Here is a 26,733-nt window from a genome sequence, read left to right as displayed (position 1 = left end):
ATAAGGTGCAAGTGACTGTCCGTAAGGAAGCTGTTGCTGTCCCGAGGCCCTGACGTTCCTGCCGTCTTCGCTGTAGGCCGCAGAGCCTCCCGGGGCAGTTGCTGTTCTCCGTCCAGCCTGTCCAGCCTGGGAACCTGCTCCTCCTCCTCCTACCAGGACTTGGCCAAGCACATCGTGGACCTCTCTGTGGCGGATGTGAGAACTGCTCCACTTGTCCCCATGGTTCCTTTAACGGACCTCTGCTGGGCGGGGGAGGAAAAGAAGGGGTGGAAAGAGCAGGGCAGATAAGGGCAGCCAGGCTGATGTGGGTTTCTTTGCTGTACTCCATCTGTACAAATGGGGAATTCAGTAAGTGCTGGCCCAAGTGACTAACCCAGAGGTCTGGTTTGAATCATGCCCCTAATTTGGGTGTGGTCACCGTGTCCCCAGGTAATGGCTGCTTGCTCAAATGATCTGCACAACCTCTTCAGCCACCAGGCAGCAGCTGGCTGGAAGTAAGTTCCTTTGCACAATATCTTGTCCTAACCCTGTTGTCCTGCTTGCTTCTCTCCCCTTTCCCCACTCCACGCTGGCTTCCTTGAGTCCCTCACCGAGCCCCTCCTCTGTGGCCCTGGAACCCAGTGTCACCCCCTCACCCCGTCCTGGTGTCCCCCAGCTATCAGGGTGAGGAGCAGGAGGTGCAGCTCTACTACAAGGTGTTTTCTTCTACTCGGCATGGCTTCCTGGGGGCAGGCGTGGTGGCCCAGCCGCTGTCTCACGTGTGGGCAGCTGTGAGTGACCCCACCCTGTGGCCCCTGTACCACAAGCCCATCCAGACAGCGCGGCTGCATCGGCGGGTAACCAAAAGCATCAACCTGGGTGAGCCCAGGGAAGGCTTCCATGGCCTCTGGCCAGGGGACGCAGGTGGTGGGAGGGTTGGAGGCAGCCCTCTTGGGAGGCTGGGACTCAGACTATGTCCAGATCACTCAGGCGAGGTCCAGCTGGGTGTCAGGTTGCAGAATGATGGGATGTTGGGGCTGGTCCCTGGGCTGGGAAGGATTTAGGACCAGTTCTGTCCATGTGCCCCCTGACTCTTCCCATCCCTGACCTTCCAGTGTACTTGGTGTGCAATACTGCCCTGTGTGCCCTGAAGCAGCCACGGGATTTCTGTTGTGTCTGTGTGGAAGCCAAAGAGGTGCCTGCCTTGCTGGTGGTAAAGATGTGGTGGGAAGAACTTGGGCTGGAGTGTTGTGAGAAGCAATCTCTCTGGGCATCAGGTCCTCTGGGGGAAGGAGGGCAAGTTGGGCGGGGGTGGGGGTGCCGTGAAGGCTGGGCCATTGTTGCCTTCCATGATACTGACTGCCCTGGAGTCTGTCCCTGTTTGATCCTCATCATGTAGGCAGGACTCTCATCACTCTTTGTCCCCAGGGGCAACTGTCTATCATGGCAGCTCAGTCTGTGTATGACACATCCATGCCAAGACCCAGCAGAGAGATGGTCCGAGGGGAGATCCTGCCCAGTGCCTGGATCCTGCAGCCGCTCACCGTGGAAGGGAAGGAAATCACCAGAGTCATCTACTTGGCCCAGGTGACCCACCTGGTTCAGCTGGCCTCCTAGCACGCCTTGATTTGACCCCACAGCCCCATGAGAGTTTTCTGTTTAGCTGCTCAACATCCTTCAGCGCCCAGGCCGTGTGGCCCAAGAGCTGGAGATTCAAGGGCTTCTTGGGTCACAGTAAGGAGAGTCAGAGGGGAATCAGAGAGGAAAGATTGAGACAGAGTTGATGAACCTTCTCTGAAGCTGCTATTCCCAGAGAGCCCAGTGGCCTACATCCTCTGGCTGTTCCCAGGGTCCTCAGGAGAAGATGAGTCATTGTGAGGCAAAAGCAGAGCCATAGCAGAGCAGAGAGCACCACCCCTTCTCTCCAGCTCTCCACTCCCAGCTCCCTGACTTGACCTTTGTCACTGGGAGGTGAAGCTGATGCTTAGATCTGAAAAGCAGAGCCCAGGGGCCTATAAGCTCCAGGACTGTGGATAGTCTGAGGACCTTCTCCCATCACAGCCTGGGGTGGCTACTTGTGGCTGGTGTGTGCCCTGGCATGCACTCTCAGGTCTGTCTGCACCTTTAAGTCTTCCCTCTCTGCTTTATTTCAGGTAGAACTTGGTGCTCCAGGCTTTCCTGCTCAGTGCCTAAGCTCCTTCATCAAACAGCAGCCACTGGTTATAGCCAGACTGGCTTCCTTCCTTGGTAGTTAGCATCTCACCGTCAAGATGGTGCTGCTGAGATGCAGGCCCGGGACACTCCAAAGATGCTGGGGCAGCTCTTGTTACCCTCTGTACCCTGATGCCAGAATTGTCGAGGCTACCTGCTGTGGCCGACTGGACAGACAGCACTCTCAGCCCTGAGTTGCCAGTGAAGCCCAGTCAGTACTTGGTCACGGCCGGCCCCTCTGCAGAGTGAGGGGGCCAGAGTGCCTGGCCCTGGCTGTCCAGAGTGAATGAAGCTCAACTCACCTTTCTGGATTTCTCTCACCTTTCTTTCCCGTCTCTGGGATCCTATGGCAGATGAGCTGCTCGAGGACCAGGACTGGGCACAGCCAGCTGAGCTGGGAGAATGCAGTGCTGTCTGCAATACGGTGCTTCGTTAGTTTGGCCCAGCCCTCAGGCTGGTAGGGAAGCAAACAACCATTGGCCAAGACTCTGCTCAGAATCTGCCTTCAGCATTCAGTTCCACTGTGGGATGGAGTGTTAGAAAATACCAAAACAGAAAAACAGTTTAAAAAAACAGCTGCAAAACCAGAACATTGATTCAGAATTGTTTCTCCTTCTTGAATTTTTACGAAATGCTTTATTATTAACTTTTGCTCCCCCCGCCATCCCCTTCCTTTCCCTCACAGGAGAGGACATTTGGGTCTTTGCCTCAGTCAGGAGTACTGAGCAGTGGTCTGTCATGGAGCCGTCACTCCAGAGCTCTGTAGAATGGGAAGACCACTGTAGAAGCAAGTGGGACAGATTAGGGGGCAGGGGAGGGGCCGAGGTTCTTTGAGGACTGGGGTGGTCGTGGGTGGGCAGTCAGAAGCTGGCTGCTGACAAGGCAAGAGGAATTGCAAAGAGGTGAAAAATTGCCTTTTGAAGACAGGAGAGAAGATAATGGGACCCCCAGAGGAGGTAAGTGACTTGTTAGGAGGAAGCCGAGTTCCGTTCCTTACCTCCCTCAGAGCTTGGTCCGGCCTTCAGTGGTCTCGTGAGCATTCCACGCTGCCGCTTTAGGCCCACCTATTCTTGGATGGGATGGAGAATGGGTTCAGTTTTCTTGTACCTTAGCCTGACTGAAGTTGGGTTTTGAATATTTGTGTGGTTACCTGGAAGTGGTCGGGGGGAGATGCCCGGCTTCAGTTTCGGTGCCCAGAGTCTTTGGTGAGAGAGGGCGAGCATATGGGTATTGAGACAATGTACAGCAGAGATTTATTTTTCTAAAAGTGTTTGCAGGGATTTTTTTTTCTTACCTCAGATTGAGTTATTTATATATTATTGATTGAAGGTTTTTTAAATTGCTTTTAAACTTTTATTTTTCTGCTTAATTTTTTTGGTGACACTTGATATATTTAACACCCTATTTATGTACTCCCTTCTCTTTTCATATAAATCTCTTACTATTGATTGAAAAGGTCGGAACACTTGCAAATTACAAGTCCAGTGTATAGTTTTATTTAGTGAAGACTACCCTGGGATAGCCTAAGTGTGTCACTTGAGCTCAGAATTTAGCCTGGAGAGAACGGTGGCAATAACAACTCATGGCCCAGTTTTAAGCTATACAGTTCCACATATGTACCAAGTGCTTCCCATGAGCTCAGCACTGCTTTGCATGTAAATAGCAACCAGAATAGTTGCCCAAATATGGCCAGCTGTAGCCCAAATACGAACATGAGGGAGGATTCCAGAACAGTCATTGCCACACCTAACAGTGACTATAGTCCCCTGGAAGGAAGCTCTTGAACAGGTGTGCACCCTTGGGGCTTCTGAGGCAGAGAGGCAGCGATGGGAATCAGAACATATGGGTAGCCTGGAGGTGACCTTAATGCTCTTACTAGGGCAGCCACACAGGCCTGTGAATCAGCAATCTAAAGAATACTAACTGAGGCTGATCTTGTCGCAAAATACAAAAGTGTGAAAGATAATCCAGGGACCTGGCTCTAAATGATCGTGATGAAGTCAGATTTTGGTTTAGACAGATGGTTCTCAGACTTCATTGTGGATCAGAATCACCTGAAAGACTTGTTACCCCCAGGCCGGGCCCCACCCGAGCTCCTGGTTGAGGAGCTCCTGGAGGGGGCCCCTGTATTTGTATTTCTGGGAACTCCCAGGTGACCACACTTTGAAAACCACTGTTTTAGACAATTAGGAGAGAGCAGATATATGGAAAGGAACCTAATGAGTTCACTAGTTCATTAGCTGCCTGTCTAATTCCTGTCATCTCACTGCCCAGAGTAGGGCTTTAAGGTTCACACAGGCAAGGACTAAGTTTGCTGGACTGGGCCCATGCTAAGTTTAACTGAGTGGGGCTCGGGTTTTCCTCTCTGCCTGCCCCCTCATGCGGAGCGGGGTGTCTGAGGCGCCTGCTGCTTACCTTGGGCCTCAGCTTCCTGGGGCAGTGCTTTCATTCAGCCACACCTAATGGGCGCAGAAAGATAAAACATTTCTTAACTGTTTCGGTTCCTAGGCATTTAGAACTTCCCAACTTGCTGTAGCATAAATTGGATTTAAAGGACAAAGATAAAGGCCTTTGAAATGAAGAAATTAAGAAAAAAGGTCCAGATGCAGAAACTGAAGAGTAACTGAGATGCGCTGAGGGGAAGGCGCAGCCTGACTGGGCAGAAGCGCCATTACAAAGTGGTGATTGAGAGACACCCCCGTATTTTACTTTCTGTGCTTACGGGACTCACTCTGAGTATGGGCCCCCCACTGGATTTACTAAGGTCACACAGCAGACCCCTCTAGGCCCAGAGAATCTTACCCTTCCTTGGTCTGAAGACCTCTCTGACAGCTGTGAACTTTCCCCCCTAAAAATGCAGACGTATGCACAGAAAAGATTTTGCAAGCCATTGCAAGAGGGTCCACTGACTACCCTCTCCTTCCCCCGACAGAGGCCAAATCGCTCTGTATACACTGCCAACGTAGAAAAACCAGATTTTACAGGAGGGAACGTAATGCACATTATCAGGGTAGTCAGCTTTCTTAGTCACAATCAATGGATCACTTATAGACACGCACAACGCTTTTGTTCTGAGCCAAGTCAGACACCCCCCAGCCCTAACAAAACAAGCCTATCTATCTGGGAGTATCTGGTGAGTGGAAACTTTGTACATTATCCTAAACCTTTCAAGGGAGTTGCATGGAAGTCAGTTAACAGGGCCCCAGGCTCGCACTGCTAGGTGGCCCAGCTACTGGTACAGCTCTGCCCTGTCAGTGCCCACCTCCCGCCCACCTGAGACTTTGCCGCCTTCTACAGGGAAGAGTCGGTGAAAATAACTAGACGTGAAGCCCTTGGTAAAGAAAACAGTTTATTTTAAAAAGCTCTAATGTTCGGCCCTGTGCGTGGCCCCTGGATGGAGGGAGGGTCGAGAATTACTTCCTGCACAGGGCTCAAGGCAAGGGAGGTGCAGGGTAAAGCCGGGTTTCTGTCGGGCAAGTGCCACCTCATCTGTTGTGCATTTTTCAGAAGACGGCAGTCCAGCTCCTGGTGGTAAGCAGACTCCCAAGATTCATGTTTTAACTTTACTCACAAGTTAAGCAAGAGTCATTTGCCTCTGTCATGATTTCCCAAACCACAAAGTTTTAAGAGATGCTGGGATAGCAGCAGGTGGGGCTCGCATCCTGTGTCGACAAGCCCATACACATCATTTCATTTAGTATCCAAGTTATAAATGCCAGCTCTTCTGCTCCAGGACTGGAGTCTCTAGGCTTTTCCACCAGTATCCTGAACCAGGTGAACCCTCCTCCTTCCTCTAGGACTTGGGTGGTGAGCCTGCAGTTGGTGGGATGCCAGGCAGCCACACGCTTCCTTCGAACGTGAGCAGGAGGCCTGATTACAGACTCAGCTACTCCTGCACCAGCAAGGGTCAGCATGGGCACTTGGGGTGGTGCTGGGCTCTGGGGCCTCCTCCTGAGGCACAGTCAGGTGGGTTCCAGGGTCCTGGTGAGACACCTAAGGCAGGGCCACTTCCCAGCCCTAGCTCTGGGCCAGCACAGTCCCCCGGTTTGGCTGCACCAGCTCACAAGCTCTTAGCTGGGGTTCTGGCACGTGGGGCTCGGCTAGAAACAGGTTGAACAGTGTTGCTAATTCTTCAGAGAAGTCCTGAAATAAGCAGAAAGATGACAGAAAAGGCAGACACATAATTCTAGATGGTTCATCCTTTCTACTAAAAGTCAATCCCAAACATCAAGCCCTAGCTCCGCAGTAAGTAGACGACCCAGCTGTCTTATTTCTTCCCGACCGCCTTCTACGTTGACATTGACTTGAAACCTTGTCTCATCAGTGTTCTGGGATGCTCACGTTCCGGCACAGAGAGTCAACTCTGATGAGAGGCTCAGAACCATCTAGTGAGTACTTATCATCCTCTGCTACGTAATTAACGTGCACATTATTTCATCTTGACAAACCCTAAATTATTCCCATTTTATAGACGGAGAAACTAAGATTACTGAGCCCTACATCACAATAATATTAAGTACTGGCCGAAATCAAAATCCAGGTTATTCTGATTTTAAAAACCCATACTCACTATGCCACATGCTTTTCAACTACCTGCCTTCCATCTTCCCTTCCTCCACTGACACAGTCCTTCATAAATACTCAAATGTGAAGAAGGGCCACCAGAACAGCCACTCCATTTCAGGGTGGCCCTGAAGACACTTGACAAAATCCCCTGAGCTTTGCAAAGATCCTAAGAATACCAGGCCCCATCACTTACCCCCTTTCAGGATAAAAGGGACATGAGGACTCCTTACCCCTGGCCACTGGGCCTCACGGAGGCTGCCCAGGCAGGCCTCTATCTCAGTCTGTCCCATGAGGCCTTTCTCTACCAGCTCCCGGAGCAAGAAGAGCAACAGGTCCCACTGCAACACACACAGGGGAGGAGGTGAGTGTGGCCAGGAGGGCTACACAGTGAGTGACCTTGACTGATACAAAGGACAGGGAGACTAAGGAGGAGACCTGAGATTAACTAAGGGAGTTTACTTTACTTTAGCATGGAACAGAAAGGGGGAGGAATAAAGGAAGAAAGCAGCTCATAGTGTTTGGGTGACGGGTGGGCCTAAGAACATGACTGCAGAGGGCTCAGAAGCCTGCCTGCCCCCATCTCTTTGGCTCACCTCCCTGGGCCGAGTGTCTGCCAGAAGCCCCACGTTTCTTGGGCTCAGCAGTAGCTGCAGCGGAACTGGCACCTGAAAGTTGTCCTTCCACAGGGAAAGCAGCATGTGCAGGAGCCTTCGCGCCTGCCCTCTGTCCAGCTGGTGCTGTGCCGGGGGCCCTAGGACAGGAATTTGGTCTGCAACTATGGGAAGAGAGGAAAGCCAGGCTTTAAGAAATGGAGACAGGGGCACCTGGCTGGCCCCTAGGAGGATGAAGAGCAGAAGAAAGCTCCCTGTTTCCAATCTTGCTTGTACCTAACCCCAAGATTTGGCAAGAGGGTCATGTGACAGGGCGCCATACCAAGGAGGGATGCTAACTCCACAGAGCACTTTGCCAGATGCTGCTCGGCAGGTGGGCACAGGAACTGTGGGGAGAAAGGAGACCCTGGACATTAGCATCATCCTTAGAGCAGCAGCCCCAATCCAGTGCAGCTCTGGTTATCAGGCACTGGACAAGGACACACAAGAACATCCTGCCACGTCTCACCTGGCGACACTGCAGCATCTGGCCCAGCTGGCCTAGGAGCTGCTCCAGATGCTCCGGGGACACACCCTCCTCAGGGTCCCTGGGCCCCGCAGCCAGAGAAAGCACATCCTGGAGAGAGCAGGGGCGGGAGCAGAGTGAGACCTCGTGCCAGGCTGGGGCCCAGGAGGCCACAGAGAGTGTGTCTTGGGGTGGGGATGAGCCAGTGGAGAGAGGCAGAGGAAAAGGAAGACAGGGCCCCTGGGGTGAAGTCACCGGGCCAAGGTGCCCTTAGACTTGGGCTTGGGCAGGACAGCACAGCCGGGAGAAGCGATCGAGTGACAACAACAGAGGGAACAAATGGAGCAGGTAAGCTGAGGGGACAACGTCCTGCCAGAGAGCTTGAGAGATGTAATTTGTTTTGGGACAAAGGTCTACCTAGCCAATTCCCAGAGAGTATCTCATTCTGAAGGCCTTTAGGGGAACCGTCCTACTGTACATACATCGTAACATTTTCTGTCCTTTGTGCTTCACTGTTCATCTCAGGAGTCGAGGTTTCCGTACAGAAACCTGCTGCATATTGAAAACCAGTAGCTAATGGCCTCTCAGCTTTTTCTTCTCAATTCCTACATACTTTCTAATTTTAGTCATTCCTTCTTTGTCCCTAGTCCAAATCTTTAGTCCAACACTAGTACCCTAGACCAGGGCCAAACAGTAAATTGTTTAGGCTTCACAGGCCATAAGGTCTCAGCCCCAATTACTCAACTCTGCTGCTGTAGCACAAAAGCGGCCCTAGGCAATTCGTAATGAATGGGTGTGGCCGTGTTCCAATAAAACTTTATTCACAAAAATAGGCAGCAGGCTGGACTTGGCCCCTGGGGTGTGTGCTGACCCCTGCTCTAGACGGTCTGAATTTTTTTAATCAAGAGTATTGATAGTTTATTTTTACTGCCAGTAACTAAACAAGCATGACCTCCTGCATAGGAGAACATTTGTGAAATCACATCCCAGTAACAGGGTGACCGCCCTTCCTACCACCCTAGACAGCCATTCCCTACCTACTCCCATCACCATCTGCGTGATACAGATTTAGTCAAAAATTTTCACATCTACCTTTCACCCTCCTTGGGTGACTCAAGTACCAAAAGTCAGAGAAGATTAATTAAGAAAATCATTCAGTTCAGCTTCGCCCTACCCAGTCCCACTGAGTCATGGGTAAGACAGGAACTAGCTGGACAACACAGAGCTGCTACACAAATACTGGAGTTGATGTGAGAAAGGAGGGAGACCAGGAAAAGAGCAGGGAAAGGGAGGAGGGGAGCCAAAGGGAATAGGGGAGCTGTGTACTTTTATCTCGGAGATGAGGTGGGAGGGGAGGGGAGCATGGTGCTCACAGGCACGGGAGCAGCCCCTCCGCTCCCCCCGGGCGGCCGGTTCAGGACCCTGGGCTCGAAGCAGGCGACTCACTGCCGCCTTCACCTCTCTCCTGATCAGCGCTGCAGGTCAAGGGAGAAACGGAGACGGTCACCAGAGCAGCCCCGCACAGGCTCCCCATGCCAACCCGTGCCCTTCACCTTTTCCAGCTGGCTCTGAGTCCCATCTCCCCTAAAGGGCCGCTTACTTCCGGCCAGTCCACTTTTGAAAAACTTGGTCAGCCATTCCCCTCTCCTGGACCTTACCTGTGATGTTGGCTGACAACCAAGCACAGGCTTTCTCTGTTGCAAGCCCCACAGCGATGTGCTCTGCGCTGCTTAGAACCTGTGACACAGGAGGACTGCAGAGTCAGGGTCCAAGGGACAATGATGAATGCCCAAGTCCAGGACTGGCCCACACACTGGCAGCAGCCTCACGCGTACACCCACGACTCAGCAGTGCACCCCTCCCACCACCAACTGGCCAGCCTGCCAGCTCCAGGCCTCCTCCCTACGTACGGCTGCGGGGGTCTCCTCGGGAAGCAGTGCCCGCACAGCGCCGGGGCTCTTCTTCTGGCAGAACCTGAAAGGAGAGAGGAAGTCAGTGATCTTTCAGCCTGGCTCACGGAGGGAAATGCCCTGAGTGCACCATCGCCTGAGCCAGGAGGGCTCTACCTCGGGGGAAGCACGTCAGCCCTCAGGCCCCACCCCAGATGCCGGGAGGAATGGGACACCCAACCACCTGTGCTTCCAATTCAACTTTGGGCTTTGGGTCCCCAAAATGCTAAAGCCAAAGAGATGAGCCTACAGAGGAAGCAAAAAGAGAATAAAAAAAGGGGGCGGGGAGAGGACACAGAATAAAGGATATGAGTGAGAAAGAACGAAAAAAGGTCAGAAAAATAAAGCTCAGAGGCGATGAGAGGGTCCAAATAGATTGGCATCTCTTACTCCCGCCCCTGGGTCAATGCCTGGGCCCCGTGGGGGCACAGCTGGGAACACAAGCTCTCCAACAGCTGGGCTGGATCTCCCCCTTCCTGTCCCTGCATCACCAGCTGCTCTTGAAGAAGCGACTCTGCCTGGCGCACCAGATCTGCCACCAGCGTGGCCCTGCAGCAGGGACAGCAAGGTTTGGAGGTGGTTGGAAGGGTTGAATCGGAAAGGGGCTGCAAATTCAAGGAAATCTGGTCAGAAGTGACTTCAAGGATGTTAGCAAAGTTAGCCCCCCACCCCTACCCCCGGCTCTCCCACCCCCCAGCTGACTGTCCTCAGTTTGGCAAAAAGGTGTTGAGTTAAAAGGGGAAAAATGATAAGGGAACAAGACTAGGACCCTCAACACCTCCATTGGCAGCCCTCAGCACACACTCACTTGATATGTTTGACACAGTTGGAGCCAATTCTCTCCGCCACAAACTCCACAGTCCTGCGCAGGGAGGGTGGCTGGTTGTGGAAAAAGGCTTGGGCCAGCTGTGCCTGTGCAGAGGAGGGAGCGGTGGAGTGAAGGGTTCCCACTCTCTTCCCCGCTGGGCAGCTCCCTACCCCCACCCTGCCCCTTACCTGAAGCCCCTGAGTGGTCCGGGGAGGCTGGGCTCCCAGGCTGGTGGTGGTGGTGGGGGTGATTTTTCTCACGAAGCCCCCACTCCGTGCACTGCTGCCTGACACCCATGAAGCGAGCAGTTTGCGGAGCTCTCCTGCATCAGAGAAACCAAGTGCTTAGTTCCAGAACCTCCTCCCCCATCACAAGCATCTTGGACTTTAAGCATTTGTGGAGTAAAGAGGCTGAGGCACCTGGGGAGTGCCTAAGAGAATGACGTCTTAGGGTGCTAGGCTCATGGGGGGCCTTGTGGGTACTCATGAAGGGACAGGCCAAGGACCGAGGACCCTCTGGGGGGAGACCAGTGTCCTCACCGATATAGGGGCAGCAGGTGTAGAGCAGGTGCTGGTCCACCACAGGCATGCCGTCCTGGGGGAGAGAATGGGCCAGAGTGGGGAAGGCAGGCAGGCTTCTCTTCCCTCCCAGTGTGCCGGAAGTGGGACAGCCAGGTCAGAGAATTAAGTAAGAGTTCAGTCTCTAATCCTGGCTTGTCTCCTGCTCAGCCATCCCAGGCAGCCTGCCTCCTTGATTCTCGCGGTTCCCCTGGCTCTGGCTGGACCCCGACACTTACCAAGCCATGCTCGGAAGCTACTGTGTCCACCTCAAAGGCTTCCAACTGACCCTCTTCCAGAAAGAACAGGTCCTCAGGGACTGTGGGAATCTGGCAAAAGAGCAGGGCAGTGCAAGCTCCAGTCAGCACTTCAGAGACTCAGCACACCTCCTACCTCATGGTTGCAGGGTTTAGGGACCTGGTTCAAAGCTTCCCTCTGAAGTCACGGTAATTCCCACACCTCCTCTGAACCTTCGTCTTCTGGCCTGACTTCATTCAGACTTGAGACATTCTCCCTCCCCTTCCCCACCTGCACCTTCACTGCACCAACCTGGAAAAGCCAGCCCAGGACAGCAAGGAGCAGCAGCTTGTTTAGAAAACACATCTCCCCTTCGCCTTCCTTTGACAAGACCAGGCTCCTAAAAGGTAAGTGACAGAACTGGATTTACGCAAAGAAAGAAATGGAATGGAGTAAAAGAAAGCTGTCACTGGGAAGCTGGTTCTCAAAAGCAGATCTAAGGCTCTGCTGTTGTGAGGTGACCAAGGTCTCCTCATCGCCCCTCCCAGACATGTACTCCCCCTCAGCTGGGCCACAGGAGCAGAAAAGGGCCAAGGAAAGTGCAAATAATTGCACGCGCCTTTCCTTGGGGACCAAATCCTGCCTCTCCTCTGAGGGTCGGTTATGGCCATGGTACCATACAGGACGCACAGGCTGCTCGAGCCTCTTCATCGAGAGCAGCCTCAGCGACGTTCTCCCTGCCCCCTTCGCACAGTTGGCCCCTTCTCTACTCACCGATGTAGGTGTAGCAGGAGAGTGAAGACGCTGCGGTAATAGTCCAGCATGGGAACAATGTGGTCGGCGAGGGAAAGGAACTCCACCAGCCAGGGCACTGTGAGCACCGCTCGGCGAGCCCGCAGCCCCTGCTGCAGCAGAGCCAGCACGTCCAGGGCCGGGGGCACCTGGCAGGGCCAGCGCTCAGTCAGTGCGTGGGGCCCAGGGGGCTGGGGAACACCCTCTAACTCCAGTGCCTTGCAGCTCCTCCCAGCGCCCTCCTTACCAGAGCCCCCATTCACCTGGCTCCTCAGGGCCAGAATGGAGTCCTGGAGCTCACGGGTCGGGGGTGGTTCAGGCCCTCGGTATGGCAGGAAAGCCACAAAACCCAGAAACTTAGCCAGAAGCCTCAGGCTGAGCAGCACCACAGCAAACTGCCTCCGTTCACCCTGTAGGGGATCAGGGAAGTAAAAGGTTCTAAGCATAAGGTTTCTAGAATAATTCCAAATCGGTTACAGAGTTCTTCTTGAAAAGCCCCCTCCCTTCCCCCTTCCCTCCTAGGTCAGAACCCTGTCAGCTCCCTTGCTCTGCTCTCCAACCTGCCAGTCCACGTCTGACTCCCCATCTTCATCACTAGGCTCAGGCTGAGGAAGAGCCAGGCCATTGAGCTCCCGGATCTTCAAACTCAGACTATCCATGAGATGCTGATTAAACTGGAAGCTGGAGGGGGAGCAAAAAGAGAAGAAAAAAGGCACTGGCAGAGGCGTATGAAGAACCAGAACAGAGAAGAGGTGCTCCAGACAAAGGCTTGGCAGGGTAGAGAGGGGAGGCCAAGGAGCAATGAGGTTACCTACGTGGGAGAAAGAATGAGAAGGGAAATGGAGGCAGGAAGTGTGAACTGGAAGGAGCCCAGCCGTCACCCAGTCTGCTATATTCCAGCAAAGGAGAGAGAACTGTCTGCCCGCTGGGAAGACAAACCTCTCCCGGCCTCTGCCTCACTCCCTGCAAGACACAGGGCACCTTTACCTGCTGGCACTCAGGATGAAGTCCCTGAAGAAGCCCTGACAGCCTGGGAAGGTGGGGGGCGGGCAGGGCCCCCCGCTGCTTTGAGGGGCCACAAGCCGTTCCTGTAGGCGCCGCAACCGCCCCAGCTTGTCAGCTCCAAGCATACTTAACACATCTGGAGCCTCACCCAAGACAGGGCCCCCAGCACCACCAGGACTCTGACACATCTGGAGCAAGGGGAGGAAAGAATCGAACAGCCAGTAAATTTTTCTGGAAAGAAGGACTGAACAAAGGAAGGAGGAAGTAATGAACATTCATGGAATGTCAACCATGTCTTGGGTGCTGTAGGAGGGGATTATATACTTGTTTTACACATGAAGAAACTAAAACTGCGAAGTTAAACATTTGCCTAGGATCACTAAGAGCTAGGATTTGAAACCAGGCCTGCCTGAGTCCTAAACCTGGGCTCTTTCTACCATAGCACAAATCAAGGGAAGGAGACAGTGAGAGGCTCAAGGCAGGCAGGGGTGCGGGGGGCAAGAGCGCTCTGGCTCCTCTCCAGCTGCCTAGGTTTCAACCACCACCCAAGGAGCAGAACTCCTGTTCAAACTCCAGCCCAGGACCTGCCGCTGCTTGCCCCTTCCCGCAGTGCCAGCCATCACCTGGCTGCCTCCAATGCCTACTGTCCACTGTAGATTAGTCTCCTGTGGGGCCATTACCTGGAGAAGCTGTTTTTGGAAAAGCCGAACAAAGTGGCTGTGGCTGCAGGCTGCAGAGAGTTGACCCATCATGGCTCTAAGGAGTAAGAGACAGGAACAGAGCGTGAGGGGACAAAGAAGAGAGAGAAAGATCTGAGAGAACAAGCCGATCCTTGCGCCTTTCAGCCCTTTACCAGGGCCTGGGGAGACCTCTGCCAGAGCTGCTGGCACAAGGACACAGGAAAAGAAAAGGGACACTGTCCTCAGCACCAAGATCCCTCAAGTCTAGGGATACATTTAACCAAATAAGAAAAATACACCCTTCCCATCTTTAGTCTACACTGAGCACCAGTGAGCTTCATGACCAATGTGGAAGGGAGATCACTGGACAGAGGATGTTCTCGCTGCATCCTAGTTACCCAGCTGTGCAAAGTTATCAGAATTGCCAAACTAGACGATGGAGAAAAAGGTGGTTGGAAAGGGTCTAACTAGTGACTTGGGCCAAAACCCAAGCATGCTGGAACAAGAGCTTTGCACTTTTCCAAGCATTTGCAATCACAAAACATGTATGAGTTGTTTCTGAGTGGAAGGAGCTGGAGAGACAAATCCCTTTTGAGTAGAGGCAGAGCTGATAATAACTGGAGAGATTATGGAGGACAGAAGATAACAGCTTTGGGCTGGAAGGAGCGGGAGAAGAGCCTTCCTCCCATTGGCTACCCAGGCCCCACTAAGCTGCTCATGCCGGAAGCAGGACAAGGCGGCCAGGGTGTGAGCACCTACCTGATCCTGCTGCCCAAGCCCTTCTCAAAATCCCAGCCAGGCTGCTCATGGTGATCTTCCCACTCTCGAAGCACCTCATAAAACACATCCCTGAGAGACACACGAGAATGCCTGATCGCCTGAGGCACAGCTGATCCAAGTCATTCCCAGCCAATCTAACTCCTGCCCAGGAGCGCCTTCCCTAGCTTGGAAGAATAAAGGACAGGGCTGTCTAAGCCCCGTTCCTCATCCTCCCCACTGTTCTCTACATGATGATAACGCTCCAGACCCAGGAGCAGCACACGACATGCCGCACGAACTTCTGAGGGCAGTGAAACTTGGTCCAGCTCTCTCTTGTCTGAGAACTCTGTGACCAAAGTCATATACCTGTGAGAAGGCTGCTAAAGTCAGAGGTCCAAGTCCATGGGCATGAAACAGAATGAAGCTACGTGGTCCTTATGATGGTTGGCAGGAAGGGGCTGGTGATGCTAAAGCACCACCTGTTAGTGCCAAATTCCTAGTTTCTATGAATACGACATAGGCTGCCAATCCCAGAGAAAATGCTGCCTCATCTCCTCCCCAAAAGTTCCCTTTTCTGGTCACCTCTGTTTTTTAAAAGTATGAAAGGCTCGGTCACTGGAGAAGTTGGCACGATTGTCAGTTTCCGGCTGAAAGGAGACAGCTTGAGCAGAGGGTGGCATCGCCAGGGAGACCTAAAATATGGCAGTGACATTAGGAACTGAAGCCGGCAAAGTCCACACTTAGAAAACTTCATCTCCGCATTCCTGCCCAGAGTTAGCCCACATGATGCTAGAGTAGTGTGAGCTGGGCTGCCTGGACTCTGAGGCTGGAAGGGCCAGGTCCAGGCTAGTAGCCGTCTAAGATGGGGTCACTACCTTAGCAACGCTGCTCTCGTAGGCAGCTTGAAGGCGGCCTTGCAGAGCAGGTGAGAAGCACAGCAGCCGCTCATTCTCAGCCAACAGCTTCAAGGTCCCTTTGTCCAGACAGGAAAGAACTCTACAGGGACAAGAGCACATACGACTGAGGATGGGACACAGACTGTAGGCACCCAGAGCACTATCTGGGGCGTGGAGCAGGTATGTAAGGCAAAGTCGTGGGCCAAGGATTAAAGATGATGGAGGCAAAGGGGGAGGACATGTGACCTAGGGAGCAAGAGTGCAGGACAGGAACATTAGACATAAACCCAAAAGTCAGCTGCCAAGCCCACAGGGGCAGTGTGATTCTTTCAGGAGCTAAATTCAGTCTTGACACAAAACTAAAGGTCACGTGTAGGAAAAAGTCCAGGGCACTGCATTTGTGTTAAGCACAAGCATGTACCCCGAGTGGCCAGAGAACCAAGTGGACACTGGGAATAAGGCTCAAATGCCCCAGCTCGGGAAACTCACTGAAACTGATGCTCCAAAACCTGCACAGCAAAGAAGACACAGTCATGGACGCTCTGGAACAGTGGACTTTCCAGGGAATCTAGAAGGATTGTACCAAGCTGTCTGTCAGTTAAGAATTGTTCCATCTCCAGACCCCATTTCTCAAAAAGAGCCTTGCTCACCGACCTAAAGCTCCTGGACTTGGTTCAAGGTCACTGTCCTTGACGGCCACCATCCTCCGGGCAGTAAGGAGCTGAAGGATGAAGAAAAGCTCCAAGAAGAGGTTTGGGACCAGGTTCTCTGGATATAAAAAGCACCATCCAGAACCAAGGCTCAGTTCCATGTGCCTTTTCAACTCTCCTGCCCTGTAGCTCTACAAGCAGCTCCACTCCGCGCCCTGTGCTCACTCACCTGCAAGGCATGAAGAGTAGATAAGGGCTACCAGTTCCAGGCGCCGGTGGGAAGACACTCCAGCAGGGTCCGCGGGTTCAGCGGTGAGGTTTCCTATCCGGCTGGGGAGGGGAGACCCTGACTCTGGGGTGGGACAGGCGGGAGTAGGTGACTGCTGCAGCTGCTTGGAGCTATGGAGACAGAGAGATGTCATGAGCGGTCAGCCTGGCTTCCCCTCCACAGCCACACTCCGGTTCCTCCAGAGAGGGCAGTCACAGCCCAGGAAACAGACCCAGGGGTCCCAGGGGGCAAGTCAACCTCCGGGAAAAGCCCTGCAGATCCCCACAGGGAGGAAGCTGACATCCCAGGGAGCGGCAAGGCCATACCGCTCCTTCCTGAGCATCTCCCGCTCCTCTTGCAGACTTCTGCACCCTGGGGGAAGGCCATGGCCCCAAGGGCTAGTGTCCAGGACTGAGGGTTGGGAACTGGGGACACAGTTGATTGGGGGTGAGGTGAAGCAGGTCTTGGGCTTGGAGAGTGACCGCTCTTCGCTCACCGGAGTTGGGTTGATCCTGCGTGAAGGCTTCGTCCTGCTGAGAGTAGCCACAGGTCGTTCTCAAATTCCCATCTTCAAGCACGGCCCCTCCAGCCCCACAACGGCTGGACCCTGTGCCCAACGCCCCTCACCGCTGTGCTTCTCTCACTCCCAACCTTCCAGCCAGCCAGCCAGCCCCACGCTCTACTGCGGGGCGCCCAGCCCTAAGGTGCTGACTCCCCATCCCCCAGATGAGGGCTGATTCTCACCCTGCAGGGCCGAGGGGAACCGAGCCTACGGGAGGGAACTCCTCCAGGTTGCTGAGGTTTGGTGGATCAGAGCGCGCGAGGCTGGGGCTGCCGGGGCTGCCAGAGCCCCGAGGCCTCCGGCTCGCGGCCCAGGGCAGACCCTCCCCGCCGGCCCCCTCCTCCAGGCCCGCGGGGCCGCGGCCTCCGCGCTCGCGGGCCGGCCCCGGGCCCCGCCTCCTGCCCCCGCGGCGGGCCGAAGGGACCTCGGCGGCGGGGCTCGGGAGCTGGGTGGGAGGGAAGAGCTGGCTGCGCGCCCCGCGGCTGCCCCGCGGCGGGCCCCCCGGCCTCCCTGGCAGGGCCGCCGAGGAGCCCGGGGCCTTGGCGGGGGTTGGGGGGCCCTGCGGGAGGACGCGGCTGCTCTGCTCCCTCAGGAAGTTCAGCAGGAACGGCACGAATTCCTTCCGCAGCGGCCGGAGCGGGCTCAGCGCGGCCGCCTCCCCGGGGTCATCCTGGGGGAGGAGCGGCGAGGGGCGCGGGTCAGCTGCCAGCAGCCGGGCCGCAGGGCGCGCTGAGCGGGCGGCCCGGGCAGCGGCCCGCGGCTGGAGCACACTCGCCCGGCTGACAGCCAGGCCCCCGAGACGAAGGGCAGCGGAGGGCTGGGATCTCCCGCGGGAAGCGGCCTCGGGTCAGGCCTGGGGGCGTGTCGGCGCTGATACCTCCGAACTCTGGGCGCTGCGCGCGATCCACCGCACGGCGGCCGCGACCGACACCTCCTCTCGCAGTAGCGACTCCAAAACGGCCGCCATCCCGGTCGGGACGCTCGGAGGCGACTGCGCAGGCGCGGGCGCGCCACGGGCGGCCTAGGAGGGGCGGGGCCGGCGCCGAAGGGCGACGGTTGGGCAGCGGGCCGGAGGGGCGGGGCCGTAGGGCGGGTCGGGCCCGCGGCGGCGGCGGGGCTTCCCCAGGCCGGAGCTCAGCCGCCGCCTGCCGTCAGGGCTGCGGCGCAGGCCCGTGGGCCGCGAAATGCAGCCGCACGGCTGTCGCTGGGGCCCGCCCCGGCTGCCCTGGCCCGAGGCGCGACCTGCCGGGACGCGGGGACGCGGCGGGGCAGACCGAGGGCCGGGAGAACGGCCGGACCGTGAAGGGGAACGATTCCCGGGAGAGGCAGCTGCCTGCATCTTCTGCGACAGGCGCATTCTTTTCTTTGGAGAGTTTTGCTTTCTAGAGTCAACCGTCCCCACCCTCAGGATCTTAGGATAAGGCAGCCTAACCTCATTTTGACCTTGTCTTTCCAAAGGCTGGGTTTTCAATGCCGGGGTCCACACGGCACCCCTGGTTTCCCCGCACTCACCATCAGCTGATGACCCTGTCAGACTTGAAGACCGAACCCTCGCAGGAAGGCTTTCCGTGATCCTCAGCCCCTAACTCTTCATCCCGCGACAACCCTCAGGCCGCCCTGCGCACTGAAGCGCTTGTCTGTATCTTGGCCTCCCTTACACCTTGTAATGATGGGTTTACACCGGGTTGGTATTTCAACTACTTTGCAGTTGAGAGGTTAATACGCACATTCATGATTAGCTTCTGGGAGCGTGAGTTATTTCGGAATTTATTTCAAAAACCATGAAAGTCAGCTCTTTGGATGTTGCTGCTGTCTGAGAAATGAAGAAAGGGAACCCAGGGAACCCAGGCACAGAAAAACAGATGGCGCTACCTCCCGGGCCAAACCGAAGCAGGAGCGTGGGAAGCAGCGGCCGCGCGAACGCGCCCGAGGGCTGCTCTGGTTCAGAGGAAGGTCACAGGCGGGAGGGAGAGGCCGGCGGGGAGCAGGCATCACTCTAGTGCTACAGAGGGTGTTTCCCGCGGGGAAGTACAAAGTACCTCCAGCCGGAGACAGAAGGATGGCCTGAAAAGGAGCTTTGAACACTTCCCATTATTACACGGGGAACCATCTCCTCATGTCCCTGAACCTTGAATTTTATCTGCAGGGATACTGAACACCTAGTTTCTATTCAGTCCGCTGCTGCTTTTTCTAGGTCACTCCTGGATGTGGTACTGTATTTATAGTAACACTGTTCCCTGTGGATCTTGTAACCTCTGCATTCAATAACTTTGTTAAATTAGAAAAACAATATATCCCACTTTTGAAATCCAAACCACCGCACAAATAGAACTAGAGTTTGCATGCGGAATGAATATTTTATTACTAGATTATAAAAATAAAATACAAAATAATTTTAAAACAGAACTTAAAACACTGTACAAAGCTTTAATATGATACAAATGGGAAAATTAAATAAATAATTACACTTTTATGTACAGGTGGCCTATACAAAAGCACTCGTGTTTCTGCCAACACTATGTCCTTGGTTGCCTGAACAGAAATGCATAAAGAGGGCTGCTGGAAGGGAAAGGGAACGATACAATAGCTTTGTAGTATTTCAAAGAGCAATTTCTCCTCACTCTGATTTCATAAAGAAGAGATGAAAGGGAGAAAACTGGAATCACCGAAGTCCTCTAGTCTAACTCACTGGTCGTGCTTGACACGAGAGAATTCTTCCAGTTTGCGGTTCAATCTGATGCAACAGCTGCCAATAGTTCCTAACTTTGAAAAGTTGTATCTAATTCAAAACTAGATGCTTTCCCCTCCCTCTTTTTCCTAAAAGCTGTGAACTTGTAAGTAAATGGCCCCATGAAATTGGCACTGGCTGTTTCAGGAAAGGAATGAGGAGAGCGACCAGGAACTGTGTACGAGGGAGAAGGGAGGGGGGCTCCAGCCTGGGTCCCCGGAGCTGTTCTCTTCTCTATTCAGCTCCCCCAATCCGATTTCAGAGCCCCAAGTGGCACAGTGTTACATTTTCTTTTTTTTCCTATCTCTGTATTTCTGAATGCTTTTTACCTTAGTGAACTAATTTACCTATCTGGTGAATAGTAGTTTAAAAAGAAAATAGTTTTGAAAAAGTCCCAAGGGCTTTCCCCTCCCTGGGTTGCTCCCTAAAATAAATCACATTCAAGCTCTGATAGCCTTGTTTACTCCTTGTGGGTGAGTGAAGAACAGCCAGACAGACTCCAGGTATCGAGAAGTGCTGTGTGTGAATTTTTAAGGATTTAAACTGTATATTATAAGTGGGGAAAAAAAGCATCATATGGCTGGGGTAGTATATATAAAAACTTGGTTTACTCAATGTTTGTAACTGGGTGAGTGAACACTTATGTACACAATATGAAACAATATTAAACTACTGAAAAGAGGTAAAATTCCTATCCATCATTAGTGTGTAAAATTATGTCATCAGCAAATCCTACAGTCACATGGGCTCAAAGATCTGCCTCACTGAATCCTATTCTCCAGGTCAAGGAACCCAGCACCCCTGGCCCAGGGAATCTGAGAGACATATCAACATCACCAGTGATACATACTGTGTCCATACTGTCACTTCCAATTAAAGAGGCAGACCCTACTAAAGTTTCACAGGGCAATGAAGGGAAAGGCTTCACGTCTTTCACATCTCCTTAAAACCAAGGATCCAGCAAAGTCTAAGGAAATATTCAAATCATTACTGAGTAAAGTGGTACTACTTGGGTATTGTCTTGAGATTATGCATAACCTCAAGGTGATCTTGATCTTGTCACATCCTTTAATTTTTTGACCCAGATTTCCTCAAGGGGAATAACTAAACATCAAGCTTACATTTTAAAAGTCAGAGCAGATAATCACAACTGAATTAGAAAATGCATTGAAGGGCCAAGACTTTAACATCATCATTTCATCTCCAGTCAGAGATTTCTCAGGGACTGAGGGGTGCAGCATTCAAATTCCCTTTTAAATGAATAAGGATCCTTCTCCCATGTTCTGGAGTTACTAAGAACCACAGGAATTCCCCGTATACTTCCTGCAGTTCTCCCTAACAATAGGGAGACTGGTTCCCCAGGCTCACAAAATGGTCTGGGTTAAACTTCTCATAATTCCAGAGGGACTGCCAAACTACTGAGAACATCCAATGATACGATGTTTCACACTGTTCTCATATCCTCGAGGTACACGCCAGAGCTCTACTGGATGAGAACAGGCAAGTGGGATGTCATAACAACTACCTGGGGTTTTCCATGTACTACAGCCTTTCGTATGGCCCTGAGGCTGGGAATTGCCTCTTGTTCCTTTCCCTAAATTAAGATCTAAATATACACCTGTGGGTTCTGAACTTTGACATGTGAGGACTATCATAGTGGTTACATGCCTTAATCCTGTAATACTTGTTGTATTAAAACATAGTAACCATTCTGCAAATAAACTGTCTATAGAACTAAACTCAAGAAAGTTAAACAATGCAGTTGCCGTCACCCATTCTCTCTCCTCGGTGATACAGGTGCTAAAGACTCTCTTCTTTGAGGCAAAGTCCCAGCACATCTGGGGTAAATGCAGATACACAGAAATGAGCAGACTTGAAAAGAGTGAATGCAAACAACTTAATTCCAAAATACACGAACAGGACGGAAGAAATGGTTCCCTAACATACACCACGTTTTGATAGATATAAAGGAATGAAAAAAAGTTTTAACATGTGAAAACTCTGATCTCCAAGACCAAATCTAGACTTATCTACAAATATATTTTCAAATAGCCAGAGTAAGAAACATTTTTTTCCCTAAGCCACTAAATTCTGAATTCTGGATTCTGTTTCTCCTGTCACCAATTCCTGATGTTATTAGATTAAGAATGTAGTTCCTAGAACAAAATATTCTCTGCTTTAGGAGAAAAAGTGTTTGTTTTTAATTCAAAGCTATTTGGTATAGGAAAATTAAAAAATTAATTAGTTTTAACTATCTGTGTCCGGGTTTATAAAACATGCAGCAATGTTCACTTTTTCCTTGTAGATTGAATGCAGCCACAGAAACATTCACGTCAGAATCTGTGGCTTGGAAGGACTCTCTGATGATCGCTGAAGAACCTCAAGCTCCCATATGACTCGGAGCTAAACTAAGAGCTACTGCAAGACTCGTCCACTGAATTAGTAAGCAGCTGAGATTGGTTTAGTATTTTAAAGTGGATAATGACAACAGTGGGTCTCAATTACCGTTTGGCTACTTATTTAGGACTCGATTAACTTGACAACTTTTACAAAAAACATTCACTTCACAACATGCAACTTAAAAAAACAGTAAATGTAACTACGCCACTGTCAGCAAGGCCAGCTTGCATACCCAGTTGAGAATGAGAGTGCCTGCCTAAGACTTGCCATTCATAAATGTTTATAATCTGTGCTTTCAGGTTAAATTTGATATGACCCAATTTTCCTTCTTTGTTCACTCTACATTAAATGCCTTTAAGCTGTGCAAAAAATTTCTCTGTGAAATTTTAATATTTCAACCAATGTGTACACCCTGGAGATTTGGCAGCATAATTTAGGAATAATGCTACCTAAAGGGACTGAGCTGTGGCTAATTTCATCTTCTGCTCCACCCAGGTAATTCCAGAGACTAGACAAGGGAGGGTAAGTCAAGTGTGACTAGGTAACCAGCCATTTTGGTTACCAGGAGATGACAGGAGAAACCAGGAGGTCCTTCATTTTCATAAGATAATTTTAACTTCTGTCCCATATTAGTTTTAGTAGAGTTTGGCTTGATTTTAATAATGGCCATCTCCCTCATCTTAGGTTGAATACCCAAACTGGTTTAAAATTACTTGGATGACCTATGTTTGTCACTGAACTATGCCATCACTAAAAAAACCAAAAATAAATAAAAAATAAAGAACTAAAAAGAACAAAAAAAAAATCAGTTCATTCTCTGTATGATACTTGAAAATAAAACAAAAACAAAAATCCTTGTGCCAAAGTGCTTTGCTCAGGGCTGCCAACTTCTCTTTTTAGCCTGAGACATCTAACATCTAAAAGCACAAACTATGCTTTTAAAAAACCATAAAGTAAATCTCTGTGTAAGACAGTACTTTTAAGTGGACCTATTGATACATAAGATGTAGTCTGTTTTCTTTTGAAAGTATCAGAGCAGAAACATTTTTGGTAACTCTTTCCTCTAAGTGCAAAATAAAATATTCTTAGACAACGAGGCTGTTTCTCTCCAGATCTTGACTTTGTCAGTGCCATTTATAAAAGGAGGCAACACAGTGGAATATTTGGGAGAAAAACGGAAGGAAACAAGAAAGAGAAAATATTCAGTTGACATGTTGCCATCACTGTCAGTTTTGACTACTAGCAGAGAAACGCCAATAACAAATAAAATAACACACAGACCACAACTGTAGCCTCATTAGCTTCTGCAGCGGTGACCATGAGCACATTTCTGACTAGAGGGGTCAGGATTTAAAGCTGGCTACTTTTAGCACAATTTAGCTAATACAACAGAAAAAGAAGATAATTTCTTAATTATAAATTACGCTCCACCAGCCCCCTAAAAAAGTGAGGTGAAAGAGGTTAGATGGTCCTTTTTAAAAAAATCAATTTATGTTAGACCCATGATTATCATCCCAGTTTATCCATATTAACCATAAAGGACAGAATTATGTGATTAACATGACAAATTTTTGAACCGGTATTACAAGCATGTCCCAGTAATTTTTTTCCTCTATTAAAATCTTTCAAAAATGAAAATTAAATAACCTATCTTGGCTTGTTAAAGACTGCCAACCCTTGCATTATACACAAACACAAGGAAGGCAAGAAGAATCAAGTGTCACATGCCCAGAACATAGTTTCAGAAAATGAAGATAGGCAAGACCCAAGTGTACACGAGATACACAATAAAAGGAATTTTACCATCTGTGATCTTGAAATTCTCTTGAAATGGAGAATGAGAAAGAATGAGATTATCTAAGCATATGTTTCTCTATATATTATAAATATTTATAATATGATTTACCATGAAGACATGCAAGCAGTGTTACAGCAGCTCTGATACAGTATCATACAGCAGGGTCGGCCTTCCGACATTACAGTTGCTTTAGTTAAATGGCAGATATGTCTTATCTATTGCATTCCTCTGTAGTGCTTGAAACTGGAGAGAAATTAAGATTCCGCACTATGCTACATTTCTTACAGGAGACCGTATATGCCTCAATAGTGTTTTGAGGTTTTTTTTCTTTTTAAAGAGCTCAACACAGATAAAGAGAACGAGATAAGTTCAGTGCAGCTTCAGGGCAGCTTCGATGCAGCATTAGAATATGTTCACTTGGTGAGGAAATATATTTCTTTCTTTTTTTGTTTTCCAAGTCAACCATACTAGGTTTGGATTGACCAAACACAAGGTCAAAGAGAAAAAGCACAGATGTTTGCTAGAAGGCAGATTTCAACAGCAAGCAGACCAATTTGCCTGACCTCAATAAGGTCTTTACAACACAGAACACCTACAGAGTATAAAAGAGCCCATTTTAAAAGTCTAGTATAATTTAATTTTGCCTGATTCCTGTTAGCAGAAGAGTGAGATCAGAATAAATATGATCCTCCTTATAGTTTTATAAATTGACATTACATGGAAATCAGGTCAAGAAGCCCAAATATTCAAACTAAAGCACAGGAAAAGCAGGTAATAAAACATTAAAAGATAAATATTGAGCCTAAATTTATTTCCCCAGATATTCATTCCCTATTGGCTAAATGTATAAAATACAAACTTTAAAGATTATAAGCCTCAACAATGAACCTAATTTCTTTCCATTTTTCTTTCTAAATTTCTAAAAGCAGGAAGTCACATTCCATAGTACTGTACTTCCCTGATGTCATCTTGGAGGTTGATATTAGAGACAGTCGCTACTTAGAAGACCTAAGGAAGCAAGGTCCACTCTGGTAAATTTTCCCTCCACAGAGGAACTAACACGGGGGAAGAGGGTTCTTCAGTCTGGAAGGGTATTACCCCACACCCTATCCCTCTCTCCCTAAAGCACTAAAGCCTGCAAAATAGCTCTCTTTAGACTTTTCCTTCCTTTACCTAACTTTCATCAGTTATTTTTCACAATAAAAATATACTGAGTTAAGAACTGTTGCTCTAAAGAAAAATACTAGGGGACTAAAAAAAAGTAATTGGATTTGAAAATCTCAGCATGTCCTGCTAAAAGCATATTAAAATGTATTGTTAAAAGAAGAGAGATTGGATCAGGCGAGAAACACTAACTTTAAAAAATGTGAAATCCAGGGAGGGTACTAGGAATGAGACCAAGTAAAGGTGTGAACTCTCAATACACCAGGTAAACACACAAGCCAAGCATTTATGAGCATTGGCTCCCCAGCAACAGATTTCTTACATACTCTAATATCAGAGCAATTCTGACTCTCCAAGGTTGGGAAGTCTTGAATGAAAATATTAAAACAAGAAGTTTCACTTTTGCTATATAATCTTTGAGTAGAGCCTTTAAAAAAGTACGCCAAACCCCTTCAAATTCCATTCCACTTTCTGCCTTCAACTCTGTTGTTTCAAAGGCTGCTGAAAACTGAGAGTTCATTTAGTTAGTTTCTCCCCCTTGGATTTTACTGGACTGTCCCTTCCTACACAGAGGCACTGATCTCAGATCTGCTTGCTGCCTGCCTTAGGTAATTCCTTATCATCTACTTTGTCTTCTTATAAATAATTTATCATGTTACTTTCTTTTGAAGAGAAGATCAACAGTGATTTTTTAAATAGACAGTACAGGGACACACATGCATCATGTTCAGGAGGAAGATCTCACACCTTTCAGAGATGCAGCCCGGCTCCTATCTGCTGAGTTTACTGGCTGACTTACTCTTCCCTGGGGGCGCTTTAGTGCTGGCCGAGTGGTGGTGGAGGCTGCCGGATCCTTTCAGGCTGTTCTTGCTGGGTTTGCAATGCTCCTGTTGGCAGGACCTTCTGGAGGAGGAAGATCCTGAGTGGCTGGGAGGTGACTTGCTTCTCCCCAGATGTGGGGATGAACTCCTCTGGTCATGGTGGGGCCGTCCAGCCCTAGATGGTGAGGAACTAGACGTGCGAGGCAAAGAAGAGCTTCGCGGAGAGGCACTGGGACTCCTGCGAGGGACAACTGGGCTCTTGGGTGGTGTTTTTGGATTGTGAGGGGATCCTGGACTCTTGCACTGAGTAGTGCTCCGGGGTTTCTGAGATCCATTTTGAAGAATCTGGGCCAGGCGGGAGAAAAGGTCTGAGTCGGAATTGCTACTCCCTAGGACTTTATATCTGCGGAGCCTTAAAAGAACAAAGAATTATTTTCATTTTAGTTGATTTCAAGTGTGCTTAGAAAGTCACAATGTCCCAAATCATAACATATATGATGTGAGTCAAAATCTGGAAATGCTTACAGGACAGAGAGTTACTCTTTCACATACCAGCTGTATAACCCTGGACAAATTACTGACCCTCTCCTAGCTTTTAATGGGACTATAATCTGCCTCACAGGGTCACCAAGCAGCCACATGCAGGAACCCAAGTAAAGTCCTTGCTTGGATGTCTGCCATCCAGAAGCACTTAAGTGTTGCTGGTCCCCTTCTTCCTAGGGCATATGTGGTCTTCTAATTTTAGGATTAACTTAATGAAACATCTCTGGCATGTTAGCACAGGAGA

At 50.4% G+C, this 26,733-nt stretch overlaps 3 protein-coding genes across 24 annotated transcripts in view; 1 reads left to right on the top strand and 2 right to left on the bottom strand.

Annotated features, from left to right (window-relative positions):
- The window catches only part of STARD9 (StAR related lipid transfer domain containing 9), a 122,323-nt gene extending 118,779 nt beyond the window's left edge, over positions 1 to 3,544 (top strand). For all 6 annotated transcript variants that reach the window (XM_005603100.4, XM_070238483.1, XM_070238491.1 and 3 more), the window contains 6 exons: positions 77 to 195; positions 430 to 494; positions 656 to 858; positions 1,095 to 1,174; positions 1,408 to 1,566; positions 2,133 to 3,544. In XM_005603100.4, the coding sequence (XP_005603157.1) occupies positions 77 to 195; positions 430 to 494; positions 656 to 858; positions 1,095 to 1,174; positions 1,408 to 1,566; positions 2,133 to 2,234 (728 nt within the window). In that variant the 3' untranslated portion in view covers positions 2,235 to 3,544. The remainder of the gene's footprint in view (positions 1 to 76; positions 196 to 429; positions 495 to 655; positions 859 to 1,094; positions 1,175 to 1,407; positions 1,567 to 2,132) is intronic.
- A 1,982-nt stretch (positions 3,545 to 5,526) lies between these two features.
- CDAN1 (codanin 1) lies at positions 5,527 to 18,069 on the bottom strand. Of its 6 annotated transcripts, none has more exons than XR_011427202.1 (28): positions 17,913 to 18,045; positions 17,218 to 17,705; positions 16,800 to 17,006; positions 16,435 to 16,604; positions 16,210 to 16,323; positions 16,045 to 16,123; positions 15,535 to 15,655; positions 15,242 to 15,351; positions 14,660 to 14,749; positions 13,901 to 13,976; positions 13,203 to 13,408; positions 12,776 to 12,896; positions 12,479 to 12,625; positions 12,198 to 12,364; positions 11,736 to 11,823; positions 11,426 to 11,515; positions 11,169 to 11,223; positions 10,818 to 10,951; positions 10,630 to 10,733; positions 10,212 to 10,370; positions 9,783 to 9,846; positions 9,531 to 9,609; positions 9,246 to 9,347; positions 7,876 to 7,983; positions 7,690 to 7,753; positions 7,350 to 7,531; positions 6,987 to 7,094; positions 5,527 to 6,333 (listed from the first exon to the last, which is right to left on the bottom strand). XR_011427202.1 is itself a non-coding variant. In XM_023619100.2 (28 exons), exons 1-28 carry the CDS (start codon positions 18,000 to 18,002, stop codon positions 6,208 to 6,210), a joined length of 3,696 nt encoding a protein of 1,231 aa, XP_023474868.1. In that variant the 5' UTR covers positions 18,003 to 18,069; the 3' UTR covers positions 5,527 to 6,207. The 6 variants fall into 6 exon arrangements, 4 of the variants coding, with proteins under 4 accessions (XP_023474868.1, XP_023474861.1, XP_023474854.1 ...); XR_011427204.1 differs by having other exon boundaries at positions 7,350 to 7,507; XM_023619100.2 differs by having other exon boundaries at positions 9,199 to 9,347; positions 17,913 to 18,069.
- Positions 18,070 to 19,372: 1,303 nt separating this feature from the next.
- TTBK2 (tau tubulin kinase 2) overlaps positions 19,373 to 26,733 on the bottom strand; it is a 142,513-nt gene continuing 135,152 nt past the window's right edge. For all 12 annotated transcript variants that reach the window (XM_023619152.2, XM_070238425.1, XM_070238459.1 and 9 more), the window contains one exon: positions 19,373 to 26,358. In XM_023619152.2, the coding sequence (XP_023474920.1) occupies positions 25,896 to 26,358 (463 nt within the window). In that variant the 3' untranslated portion in view covers positions 19,373 to 25,895. The remainder of the gene's footprint in view (positions 26,359 to 26,733) is intronic.

The sequence above is a fragment of the Equus caballus genome, chromosome 1, assembly GCF_041296265.1.
Source record: "Equus caballus isolate H_3958 breed thoroughbred chromosome 1, TB-T2T, whole genome shotgun sequence".
Lineage (NCBI taxonomy): Eukaryota > Metazoa > Chordata > Mammalia > Perissodactyla > Equidae > Equus > Equus caballus.
This window is presented reverse-complemented; position numbering and strand designations above follow the sequence as displayed.